The sequence below is a fragment of the Rhinichthys klamathensis genome, unplaced genomic scaffold, assembly GCF_029890125.1.
Source record: "Rhinichthys klamathensis goyatoka isolate OS25496 unplaced genomic scaffold, OSU_Roscu_1.1 h1tg000024l_1, whole genome shotgun sequence".
In the NCBI taxonomy this organism is placed as follows: Eukaryota; Metazoa; Chordata; class Actinopteri; order Cypriniformes; family Leuciscidae; genus Rhinichthys; species Rhinichthys klamathensis.
Genome location: NW_026606575.1, coordinates 347,668 through 361,720, shown reverse-complemented (window position 1 = coordinate 361,720; position 14,053 = coordinate 347,668). Strand labels below are relative to the sequence as shown.

General features: G+C 38.2%; 1 protein-coding gene across 2 annotated transcripts in view; it reads right to left on the bottom strand.

Annotated features, from left to right (window-relative positions):
- The window catches only part of LOC130077698 (sodium- and chloride-dependent GABA transporter 2-like), a 78,812-nt gene extending 70,390 nt beyond the window's left edge, over window positions 1-8,422 (bottom strand). The window contains exons 1-2 of one of the 2 annotated variants that reach the window (XM_056243023.1): window positions 8,087-8,422; window positions 7,826-7,960 (exon numbers count right to left, since the gene is read on the bottom strand). In XM_056243023.1, the coding sequence (XP_056098998.1) occupies window positions 7,826-7,960; window positions 8,087-8,225 (274 nt within the window). In that variant the 5' untranslated portion in view covers window positions 8,226-8,422. The remainder of the gene's footprint in view (window positions 1-7,825; window positions 7,961-8,086) is intronic. The other variant, XM_056243015.1, reaches the window with a different exon arrangement.
- Window positions 8,423-14,053: the final 5,631 nt, after the last annotated feature.

Here is a 14,053-nt window from a genome sequence, read left to right as displayed (position 1 = left end):
GGCGTATGATAATTTGGGTAAATGTGTAAGCTACATGTACACTCTAAAAACTCCTGGGTTATTTCTTCAACCCATTTTCTGGGTTATTTGTGTTGGGTTAAAATTATGGGTTATTTTTTCAGAGAGTACCCATTTTCTGGGTTATAGGGCTAATATTTTGACCCAATTCCTGGGTTGTTTGAGTTTCTGGGTTATTTTTCAAAGAGTAACCCATGTTCTGGGTCCCCCCTCGGCCCCTCCCCCCTGCAGTTGTTCTGGAATTTTCTCACAACAGTCATTTGAAATAACCGACACTTCGCGCTCGATCCGTTTTGGCCTGTGCTTCCTCGATGCAACTTCGTCGTGTATTCAAGGTAAGCGAGTATTTTCAGTGTTGGTATAATGTAATATTTTCTGTGTCCATGTCCCCGTTGCTAGTTTAGCACCATTTGCTGAAAAAGTTACCATGGCTTATAGTTGCTACGTTGAGACTAGTGTTAGCTGTGGTAATTGTGGTTGTCATGTACGTTAGCTACACTATCGCGAAAACATCTAACTTGTAAAGTCAAAATAAATATGTGTTTTGAGTTTGTCAGACTAAAGAAGAAAGTGTTATTAACCACCCAGACAGTTTGAAATGATTAAAAATAACGCTAGGTTCATGAAATTAGGGTGAAATGAACAAAATGGGTGAAATGCTTTTTACACATTGTTGAGAAATACATTATGACCTATTTAATGTGTTTAGAAGAAAATTACTGAATTCACTTTAAAAGGTCTTTAAATTCTATTTTTCATAACATGTGCTGTACTTATCTCATTGTTATAATAACGGCAATAATACGGTAACGTAGCTACAGTGCAGCTAACTTAGTGGCAACGTCGCGGCTAGAGCGTAGTGATGGCCGGTTCGTGAACGAATCGTTCTTTTGAACCGGTTCTTTTAAGTGAACCGGTCGAACCAGTACACTAAATCGGACTGAATCGTTCGAAACAGTTCACGTCTTGCGTTAGTGCTGATACACAAGTTACTAAAGTTACTCACTTTCAGACATGCCTGACAGTCCCTCTGACTCGAAATAAACCAATATCCCGGAGTATATTTCACTCCAGTAAATCCAACAGTTTGAAACGTGCTGTTTTTGAGAGTGATGAGCACGAGCTGATACTGCGCATGCGCGTACTACCGAACGCACATGTACAGCGGTTATCGGATCACCAGTACAGAACCGAGAACTGTTTCTTTCGGACACGTTCGACATAATGAGAACAACTGATCGATGAGCTGAGCACGCGTGCAATTTTTTTCTGAGGGACGAAATGTACGTTTCTTAAGTATTTATTTAGTTGAACATCAGTAAGTGTAATAAAAAAAAACATGTTGGAAACATGTTTATCACATTATTTTAAAGTTTGGAAACACAATGAATGGATTGTAAAACTGTCAAACTAAACATTTATTAAAATAATATTTTCAGGAACTGCTCATTTAATTTCTAAGTAAGTTGATATAAATATTTGATGTAAACTCTTGCAAAAGTTTTAATGGTGCACACTGCACAGTACTGCTTAGTAAATGTTTATAATGTGTTAAAACATAACGTATTAAACATATTGGAGAAGAAAGACATGCATCGATTTTTTTAGTTTTGTCGACTGTATATTCAGGTTTCAGCAGTTCTCAGCTCAGCACACAGCCTATGCTACGGTTCTGGAGTCAAGAACTGGTTGTTGCAGTTCTTGAATCACCAGTACAGAACCGAGAACTGTTTCTTTCGGACACGTTCAAAACGGAGAACCGATGAGCTGGAGATACTGAGCATGCGTGATAGCACCGTCTCTAAACAGAACTTTCTTTCAGCCAACTGATGATGTGCTGATGAGCACGCAGCACGGGTGAACCGAGGACTTAAATGAGGGGCCGAATTCGGCGAAATGTAAGTTTATTACAAATAAAATGATGAAGACCACTTATGCACTTTATATATTTAAGACATGTTAAACATCCGCGTTTGCACATCGCCTGTAGGCTACAGGGTTCGTTTGCAAAATGTAAATGTAAGAAACTTATCCAAGAGGATTATTACGATGAGTACTATTATTTAAGTGAAGTTATGATTACAAATGCCTTTAATTTAAAGTATTTTTATCCGCCGGGATGATATAATTGACGTCATTACGCGAGGACGTAAAAGAACTGGTGAACCGGTTTTTTGAACCGGTTCATTGAAACGAACTGTCCGAAAGAACCGGTTCGCGGAAAAGAACCGAACTTCCCATCACTACTAGAGCGACAACACAATCGTTGAGTTATTTTTACCAGCTGCGCCGTGCTTATCATATTATACAGTGCTCTACTGGCTGAAGTAGTGAGAGTTAAAACCTGTTAAACTTTGCAAGTGTGCCGCGCACTGAAGCGTTTTTTGGTTAAATAGTTCAAAGTTACTATAAGATTTAATGTTATTACCGTGACAAACTATACATCATATGACTCAAGTTTCAGTATTTGACCACTATTGTATTCTGATAAACTTATATTGACAGTTATGTCTTAATTTGTGTCAGAAGTTATTAAAAATATAGTCGATAACTTTAATATGAATTATGATCGTCAGCCGCTCTCATTGAAAAAAAAAAAAATCCTGTGCTGTCGTCATGACAGCTTGACAAAACAACGTGCCTCAGGGCTTTTAGCTAAACAATTTGCAGATTTGGAGAAATATTGATAGATTCTCATAGGTTTACATCAGAGTTCTATAGACAGGAATAATATTTATTGAATTTATACCCAAATGTGTCGATGTAATAATTATGAGCACTGGATACTCTGATGCTGTGTTTTCAATCCATAAGAGCAGCCTGAGGGCGCCCTATGCACATGTAGTCCATATATGTTACACACTAAGAAGTCATAATCATGTGACATTCCAGGACGTCCCTGACATAAACAAAGCTAACAGAGATCGCTGTAACATGCATATAAAGATGTTGCGAAGACAATAAACATGATTGCAATGATATTTGATTGACCTGTGTTCTTCGAGCCATGCCAGGTATTTTCATAATAATAGATTATATTTATAATGTAATGCTAATGGATATAGACTTTATCATCGTGCAGAATACTATAAAATAATATATTGTTTGTCTGATTTTTTTATCTGAAGCCAAATCAGATCACAGAAGGTTATTTAAAACAGCCAGTCGTTAGTAATTATAATGCAGACAAAAGAAAAGCATATTTTATGCTTTTAGTACAAAGGGTTCATGAACTGTATCTGTTTCAGTTTGGGTATGCCATTTCTGGGGATTTTTCAAAAGTGGGGTTTGCAGCCTAACAGATTAAAGAAGCGGGTCAAGTCTTCGAATTGTTGCTAACCTCTATATTACTATGTTTTCTCCAGGTCATTTTAAATGGACAGCTTTGTCGCTGATATGCTAACTGAGGGGCGGCTGTCTGAGCTGATAGAGAATTTTAGAGGTGAGCATTTTACTCTTACTGCCCTTATATCATCTCTCTATACCTAAAAAAATGTCTTTAATTGGGCTTAAATGTGTCGGTGCAAGATTCTGTGAAAGTCACAACTTCTTTGACAGTGGAGTATGCATATCTATATAACCCTTATAGTTAAAAAAAAATACTTGTGCCTTGTCTTTAAGCTGTTATGCATAAGAATAGGCCAGATATTCACCATTAATGTCATTACTCTTGTTAATGAAAGAAAAGATGGACAGTAGTATAGACTGTCATTCACACTAAATGGGTAATGCTGCAAAATTACCACATTAGTTAACTAGGAAATTGGGCCACGTTAAAAAACAACAACACAACATTCCCTTAAAAGTGATTATTTTTTTAGCTTTATAATCAAAGAGTGTCTGGTGAGTGGTTCACAATTGTCTCGACTTATTAATAATAATACTCATGTTGTCTTGTTTTCTGTCTTTCAGATGAAGACATCTCCATAGATGAGGAGGCATTTCTTCTCTTAGACAAGGACACTATCAAAAATCTTGTCCCCAAAGTTTGTCCCAGGCTTAAATCCCTGAAGCTCTCCAGAGACACAACCAATGTTTGAAGACTTTAAAGGAGAATTACGGAGAAAAATTAACCTAGAGGTAATTAACACATGGTTACCGAGTCGACCATTCTTTGGGATTTGTTTTCATGATAATCGAATGTAAAGAGTATTATCTCTAAAAACTGATTAGCTTATAACGCTAGTATATGGGGCATTGAATACAAGTAAAAAGAAATCGTTAGTTAATACCACTAACAAGGCTCAAAATAGCCTCACACTAACATGGTAGCATAATGAGGGTCCCTACATGCAAACTGAAGCATTGAGAACTTTGTAAGTGTACAGACAGTTTAATAAGAAGATACTTTATAAAGACAGTACATTACACGTATACAGGCAGGAGCCATCTTTGGAAAACAGTCTCGACCAGTCGAGCCACGAACGCCGTGCTAAGACAGCTGAACTGTGACTTAAACCTATAGACCAGCTCACGTAGCACGGCGTTCGTGGCTCGACTGGTCGAGACTGTTTTCCAAAGATGGCTCCTGCCTGTACGCGTAATGTACTGTCTTTATAAAGTATCTTCTTTTTAAACTGTCTGTACACTTACACAGTTCTCAATGCTTCGGTTTGCATGTAGGGACCCTCATTATGCTACCATGTTAGTGTGAGGCTATTTTGAGCCTTGTTAGTGGTATTAACTAACGATTTCTTTTTACTTGTATTCGATGCCCCATATACTAGCGTTATAAGCTAATCAGTTTTTAGAGATAAAACTCTTTACATTCGATTATCATGAAAACAAATCCCAGAGAACGGTCGACTCGGTAACCATGTGTTATTAACCCCTAGGTTAATTTTTTCGCCGGAATTGTCCTTTAAAGGACAAGTTCGGTATTTTACACTTAAAGCCCTGTTTTCAGATCTTTTCTGATGAAATAGAACGGTTAAGATTGAAATTTGGACACATGCTGCTGGCCCGAGAATTTTTGGTTTCTGTGGTAGCACCCCCCCACCTCCACAATGGCTGCATAGGTGCACTGGAACAGTCCTACGATTAACTACGATAAAACCTGTTGGAAAGCATCTTTTGCAGCGATTTTTGTGTGCGCATATCAGTGAACACCCCGGACCACTCGGTGAGTTTAACGTCTTTGTAAACGAAAGTTTAATGTGTTTTAGGAAGGATTGTTCCAGTGCACCTATGCAGCCATTGTGGAGGTGGGGGGGGGGGGTGCTACCACAGAAACCGGAAATTCTCGGGCCAGCAGCATGTGTCCAACTTTCAATCTTAACCGTTTTATTTCATCAGAAACTCTGACAACAGGGCTTTAAGTGTAAAATACTGAACTTGTCCTTTAAGCCTTAGGTTCAATCAAGTTATTGAATGTTGTCAAATGTTTTGAGAGTTGTTTATTTTTCTATTTTTTCTTTCTAATATTGTTATTACAGTCTGACCTAAAATAAATAGGAAAATAAAGATGTCCAAGTGTGTGTGTGTTTTTTTATATATATATATATATAGTTTAATTTAATGCAATAAAAATGTAAAAGTGCTTGAAGTGTGTAATATAATTTAAAACAAAGTTTTATTTTCTGAAATAAGGCATACTGGCATAGTAACCCAAGTTAGGTTATTTCTGACCCAACTCCTGGGTTAAAAAGGGACCAACTAATTTCTGGGTTATTTAAACCCAGATATTGGGGTTGTTCTTTTGACCCAGAAGTTGGGTTATATTAACTACAGTGTTGGGTTTTTTTAACCCAAAATTTTGGGTCAGGTATTTAACCCAGAAGTTGGGTCAAAAAGAATAACCCAATTTTCTGGGTTGAAATAACCCATAAATTAGTTGGTCCCTTTTTAACCCAGGAGTTGGGTCAAAAATAACCCATTATGGGTTATTTTTGACCCAGGAGTTTTTAGTGTGTATGCTTTTATAATAAATTGCCTATCTATCTATCTATCTATCTATCTATCTATCTATCTATCTATCTATCTATCTATCTATCTATCTATCTATCTATCTATCTATCGTAATAATGTATGATTTGCAAAAATGAAAACTGCTGCTTAGATGAGAGAATCAAAGTGTATGCGCGTTGTGCACACGCTACATTGATTATGGCCAAGCATGCGCCCTTAAAATAGCATAATGAACAACGCGCAACGCGCCACTGACTTTAGAATATTTTTTTCTGGTCAGTGGCGCATTTGTTACATAGAACAGCAAAATAGCATGAGGGAAAGTTTGCGCCAGAACACGCCTCCTTTTTGCGCTGAACCGCCCCGGGGAGCGCAAGTGTATTTCTTAGTTAACCGACGTGTGTCTGTGGAGGGAAAAGCCCGCTTTGCGTGGGTGCAAAATAGGAATGATACATGCGTCAGTGTACAAAGTCATTTGCGCCGAGTGCAAGATAGGGCCCATTGAGTCATTCATTTAATCAAAACGTTCAAACGGCTGATTTATTCAGAATGAGGCGGTTTAATAATGGGTAATTGAATCTTTGACTCGAGCGATTAGTTCAAAACGCTGAATTATTCAGTAATGAATCATGGATGAGTGTTGCTCTGAGATGCGCTGTGGTTCTGTTGTTTGGAACTATTTTCGCAGCTGAAACAGAACAAAAACAGTCATTGCGTCTAAAAATGTAAGTAACTTAATTTGAACTATTTTACTTGTTTATCGAACTGTTATGAAATCAATATCTCGGTTTCAATCGTGATGGCATTCAGGAAAACAGCACTCTGGTCGTGTGTAGCCTATATATTGTTTCTTAACTATAAATTAATGTTATAAATAACTGCGCGAGCCGCAACAGCGCAACTTTGTCCGTACATTAGCAGGAGCACAACAACAACAACTCACTCGGCTAGCTGCCCTTCTCTATCTCCACGGTGGTTAAAAATGATACGGTCCACAATAGGGGTGTTCGCTGAAATCGCTTTACATTAAAATGTTCCTACAGTGAAAATAGGAGTTGACTTGTATTGTAACTGTAATTATATTTTTTCACAATATCAGAAAAATATCTGACCCCCCCAAAACTGATATTTCTGTCACTTTGGGGGGTACTGGGTCTTCATTGGGGGGTATAGTACCCCCCAGTACCCCCTGTAATTCGCACTATGCCTAAAAGTCCTCGAAAATGAAATCAAACGCATCAAACAAAGTATAAAGTGACAAAATCGGACAGTCTGTGTTTTCCCTTTTTTTCAATATATTTTCTTTCGACACAAGGCAAAATCTTACTTAATGTAGGTCAATATTATTTATTTATTTTTTGTCTTTTACCAACTTCAACATAAACAAAAGCTGAATAAGTTATAATTATAACATAAGTAGATGGTAAAACTAAAACTATACTTAAAGACAAAAGACTTCAAAAGACCTTAATGTTTACTAATTTGTATTTTAAATAATATATTTAATGTTTTCTGTTATGCACAAAAAAACCCTAAAATAAATAAATAAAACTCACAATAATTTCTGCAGTCAGTAAACCTAGCCATGTATTCTACACATAAACAGAGGTATGAAGAGAAAATACTTAATACTTAAATTCTTTTTATTTGCTTAAGGTTCTAACCAGAAACCATGATTTTCAAATAGACAAATATAAAAATGCACTTCAGTATGCAAAATTTCACCTTCTTTTATAAAACGATTCCAGGGGCAGCCATAGAAAAATAATAATAATAATAATGTTGACTCAATTGGTACACTGCCTTCAGAAAATTTAAGTGTTGCTTGCCTGTGCAAATCCCACCTGCACAAAGAATGCAGATAAAATGAATTTAAAATTGTTTAAATATTTTGACTCACCTTCAGCCAGTGGACAGAGACGATGCCAACATGTAATGCCCCCTTCCTGTGTGTACTGTCCCATAGCCGTCTCTAGCAGGAACAGTGGCACCCCACAGGTAATCACAAACACCAGGTAGGGTATTAGGAACGCCCCTGAACACATCAGTACAATAAAACATTATTAAAATGCCAGAAAGGTAAAGTAGATCATTCATATTTGTAACCACTAAAATAATGAAATTTCAAATTTTTCATTTGTGTATTTAAGCTGCCTCATACCTCCTCCATTCCTGTAGCAGAGGTAAGGAAACCTCCAGACGTTACCCAGACCAATCACAATCCCTGCCACAGCCAGAAGAAACTCTGCTTTGCTGCCCCAGTGCCCTCGCTCCTCTATTTGTCCTTTGATTCTGGTCATACTGTCACACCGTTTTGACCAGGTTACTCTGATCCTGCTGTCCAGACTGCTGTAATTTAACAGTGAGTTTGTTCTAAATTCTACTTAGCTATTCATTTATTAAAATGTATCAAGCTATTCATTGACTGATCCTCACCAGATGAAATGACAACCAAAGTACAAAATAATGGAGCGAGTCTAAAGCAGATGGCGTTCATCATGATATATGATATACCTCGGTCAAAATTTGTATTTCAAATTCTTTAGTTTTGAAGAAAATTGTTATAATATGCAAAACCTTTATCATTCAGTCTGTGAAATGTTGCAAAACCACTTGATCCTATGCAAAGTCCCCATCACCCCCTCAGTTCACAAGAACAAACTTAATATATCATATATTATAAAAAGGCAACTCATATTTTTAGTTTGAAAATACTGTATTGAGCAAAACTTGTTTTATTCACCCCTTTTGATATTATGGTTATTTCCTCTCTTTTGTCCTTTGGAAGTAGGTTTCAGATCCGATTCAACTATCTCAATTTAGTTTAAGATTCCTCAAACTGTGATACTTTTCCACCATCATGTAAAAAAATAAAATAATAATCTTAATATCTCATGACTGAGGCTTTTGAAGGGCAGTCCTAAATGAGAAAAAAAGCTTTAAAAAAAGAAGACTATTTACACATCACTATCCTGCCTCTTATTAGATTGTGTTGCCTTCTTGAGCATTAGTGAATGTTTGCATTTTTTTAAATAGTTGTGCATGAGTCCCTTTAATTGACTTAATTCTGTCACAATCTAAGAGCACTGTGTCAGGGTGTGGTGCAGAAGAAGATGAGTCCAAAAGTTACCATTATATAACTTAAAGGGATAGTTCACTTTGAAATACATTTTTGGTATGTTTTAGCTTACCTCAAGGGCATCCAAGATGTAGGTGTCTTTGTTTCCGCAGTAGTTTCAATTTTGATATTTTTAGGTCAAACCGTTCTTGTCTGTCAGTCATATAATGCAGGTCTATGGTCACCACCTCAAAGAGCATGCACAGATAAGTCGAAAATTAAACATGATTTAATGACTCGTAAATGTAAGTACACATTGATGGCCTAAGACACGAAACGAGCGGTTTGTGTGAGAAAACGAACAGTATTTATATTGTTTTTACCTCTTGTAACTAGTGTTGTTTTTGGCGGCCTGTTTTAATTTTAGTTTTAGTCTAGTCTTTGTGTCAAGCTGTCATTTTAGTTTTTATTAGTTTTAGTCACGTTTATACTCTTTTTAGTCTAGTCTAGTTTTATTCGACGAAAACTGATGACATTTCAGTCTAGTTTTAGTCGACGAAAACTGATGACATTTTAGTCTAGTTTTAGTCGACGAAAACTGATGACATTTTAGTCTAGTTTTAGTCGACGAAAGACATAGTCTAGTTTTAGTCAATGAAAATTGTATTTTAGTCTCTTTTTAGTATTGCAATTCTATTTGTAACCGTGCTACCCTCTAAATATGAGCTAACACTATGCTAGGTTCGGAAGGAGCTAAGTGATATAAACTGTACCCATAAAAGGAAGTATCAGACCAGGTAAGTTGTAACCAGTAACTTTTACTCACATTACGTTGCAAGTAACAATTGAAACACAATTACATAGCATACATGAAAAATAAAAAATTGGGCCCTTTGAAAATAAATGAGTCTTTGTTTTTTTTTCTTTTGTAGTTGTTAAAGTCTGTCTTTAGTCAATAGTAAATTAGTCAATCCACTGTCAATAGTTCTCTGTTAAAGTGTGTGTCACCAGTTCTGTGACAGTTTGCTTGTTTAAGAAGAAAGTTGGCACTTTTGGATGAAGTGTGTGTACCAGCTCAGGCGACTGATACTTTCCTACCAGTTCCTACCAAGTGTTCGATGAGTTGGTCTGCGTCTCTTCAAGATCACATTGGGAGGCTCGCCATCGATACAAAGGGATCTTCCAAGTAGTTCTCTCTCTGTCCATAAGACCTGACCGAGACAAATAGAGGTGGAAAATGGGATTTTTTTCCAAACTCCCGGTTGCTTCTCCTTATCCTGTCTTCAGTGTTGGTTCTTTAGCTTGCTAATACACTCACTTTTATCACTCTGTTAACTTTAAATCTGTTAATTTCCTCTTTTCTCTTGTCACCATCAAGTTTGTTCGTCGTCTCTCTCTTTCTCACATACACACGCGCAGGTTCTCTCCGGATCACGCAGTTGCGTCGTGACCTGTCAATCATGTTCAGCTGGGGGAGGAACTATCACTCCTGATTGGCTAATTTCCCTAAAGGTGTATTATGCTATTTTAATACATTTTTTAATTCTCTTAACCCTGTATTGTCACTGGGTTACCCCCCCCCCCCCCCCCCCCCCCCCTTAACTGACATGAGTCCCTTCATGTCCTCTTTTCCACCAAATGATTACTTTCAAACGTTTCAACTAAAGCTCGATTGAATCCTTCTAGAATGGTCTGGGCAAAATAAATCAAGGGACTGCCAAGATGAGGGTATGTAAATTTCCCAGGTGCTCTTCTGGAACGTTCTGACCTACGAGGTTGTTCACTGGCTGTCTCATTGATGTCATTGTCTGTTTCAACAGTAGAACTCGGGTCACTGGTTGTAACTGTCTGGGGGCCATTCTTTTGAGACTGACATTGTGAATCCTCTCTTCCCATTGCAAGTTGCTCATGTAGGTACTCATCTGGATGTTGTACTGATGGTTCCTTTTCCATTTGGGGTGTGTTGATTTCATTTACGGTCTCTGTTTCCCTAGCTCCATCCATTTTTCCAGTTCTTCCCTCAGGTTCAACTCCAACAAGTACGTTTTTCTCAAGTTCAACTGCAACTGGTAAGTTTTTCTCAAGTTCAACTGCAACATGTAAGTTTTCCTCAAGTTCCAAATCCATGGGATTAGGGCTGTTTCCAGCAGAGGACATGTCAGGTAAGGTTCCAGGTAAGGTTTGTTGTTCCATGTCAGGTAGGGTTTCAGAATCAACAGGTAAGTATTCAGCTCCAGCAGGTGTGCTTCTTCTGCGAGCTACCTCACCATTTTCCTTAAGCATATCCAAAACCTTAAACAGTTTTGTCTCTACCTCCGAGACTTTGATGGGGTAGAATTGAGATTCAATATCATCATCATCTGAACTAATAAGTTGTTCACTTGGTTGGGGAAGTGTCTGCCTTGTTCTGAGCCTACGTGCTGGTTTTGGCTCGACTACCTCTTCCTCTTCTTTGGAAAGAAAACCACAAGGTAAGAGCAGATCACGATGTAATGTGCGTGTTGGCCCATCCTGACCTTCAGGACACACTACATAGACAGGTAAGTCTCCTGGGGCCCGTTTCAATAAGGAGGTTCAACCAACTCTGAGTAAAAACTTGAACTCTGAGTTGACTTACCCTGAGATGGGAAACTCTAAGTTTTCGGTTACAGAACAGCTGAAATGAGTAAGTTCAATCAACTCTAAGTTGACTGACTCTGAGTTAAGCGCGTGCACCACAACTATAAAAAGCCATTATCAATGGAGCGCAGATATTATGAGTCACCATGGTAACAGCGCCAGACAAAAAGAGGTCTGCATATTTCTCACCAGCAGTGTGCAAAAAAAAAAGTTTTAAGTAACACGGCAGCAGCGGCGATCGAGAGAGTTAGTTTGGGAGAAAATAGTTGCTCGAATCAATGCGTAAGTTTACATTTGAATTACTGTTATACAGTGTTGGGTGTAATTACCAAGTAATCTTAATACTGTCATTTAGTTAAAGGGATTACTCCTAATTCTTCTGTAATATAAAGTAAAATATGATGTCATTGCATTAAATACTGCATAGACTATAGAACAATTCTGTTTAAAACTAGGGCTGGGCGGTATGACGGTATATATCGTTACCGCGGTAGAAAATGTCAACCGTAACAGATTTTTTTATTCCGTGTATACCGCGAAATGCAAATAAGTAGGCGTGGTTTACTTGCGTGCAGCGCGCGTGAGACTGAGCGAGACGCTGCACATGAGACTGATCAAGAAGCTGCGGGTTTGCACATTTGAAACATGGAGAAAGATGAACAAGCACATGATAAGGAGGACCCACACAGCAATCCCGAGCAGGAGGAGGAGGATCTTGTTATTAAAAGAGGTGCGACATCTGTGGTGTGGACATGGTTTGGGTTTGCAAAATCTGACAAAGACCAGAAAAACGTGATTTGCAAACTAAGTAGAGCTAATGTGCTCACTAGCAGCGCTAGCACAAGTAATTTGTTTTATCACCTCAAAATGAAACACGCACGTGAATTTCATGAAAGCCAAAAAATGCGCCAAACATCAAGCGGTCCGTCAACCTCCGATGCTAAAACCAAAACAATGCAATCACCTCAGATTCAAACTAGTTTAGCCGAATCTTTTACTAAAGGCATCGCGTATGAAAAAAGCTCAAAGAGATGGAAAGAAATAACACAGGCCATTACGATGTATATCTGTAAAGACATGGCACCAGTTTACACTGTGGAAAAGAAGGGGTTTCGAGACTTGATCAAAACCCTTGATCCGAGATATGTGATACCGAGCCGCAAGCACTTTAGCGAAGTTGAGTTGCCACGATTGTACAGAGAATGCCGAGGGAAACTTGAACAGGAGCTTGCCAATGTTTTATACTTCGCAATTACAACCGATTTGTGGACGAGCCGAACTACACAGCCGTATATGAGCTTAACAATCCACTTCATCAATGACTGGACATTGTGGAGTAGATGTCTGCAGACTTCATACTTTCCAGAAGATCACACTGGAGAGATGATCGCGCAAAGCTTAAAGGAAGCGCTTCAGTCATGGGGATTGCGAGAGGAGCGTCAACTCTGTGTCACCACTGATAATGCCACAAACAACATCAAAGCGCTGCAACTAAATGACTGGACGAGCAGTGTTTTGGCCACCGTCTTCATTTAGCCATTGGTAAGTGTATATTAAAAATTACATTTCTAATAATAATAATAAATAAATAATTATTTATAAATATCTTTAACTTTACATTCATTATCTCTACATATTGTTCCTAATTATATAACTATAATGTTATTCATGTTGTTTATCTTGTTAATTAATCTCAATTATAGAGAGAATTATTTTTTAAAATATTTTATTTAAACTGTGATTGTCATCTAATAATACTACAGCATGATTATACATACACCTTTTCCAATGTATCTATCTAAATAGAGAGAGGTGTGAAGGTGCCCCAGGTTGATCGTGCAGTTGGGGTCTGCAAGAGAGTCGTGTGTGCCTTCTCAAATACTTGGAAAAGACAGCGTGAACTGGCCGTTGCTCAGGCACAACTAGGCTTGCCTGCTCATAAACTCATCACTGAGACTCCAACCAGATGGGCCTCCAGGCAACAAATGATCGAAAGGGTCATAGAGCAGGAGAAAGCTCTAACACAAGTCCTGCAAGCTGACAAAAAGACCAGACATTTAGTTCTAACATGGCAGGACATGGATGTTCTTGAATCTGTGAATAAAGCATTAAGCCCTCTTGTGGAGTTCACAGATGCCTTGTCTGGGGAACAGTACGTGAGTGTTTCATACGTCAAACCTGTGCTTCATCTTTTCAATGAGCAGGTTCTTAAGCCACAGGATGATGATACCCAGCTCACCAAGGACATCAAGGTGCGGATTCTTGACTATTTGAATGAGAAATATGCAGACCAATCCACCCAGGAGCTGCTTGACATGGCTTCCCTTCTCGACCCTCGTTTTAAAACCACATACATAGAAACAGAGAGAGTGGACTACATGAAGGCCAGAGCTGCAGCAGAGATGGAGAGTCTTGCAGCTGAACAAAGAAAGTCTGCAGAGGGAGTGTCAT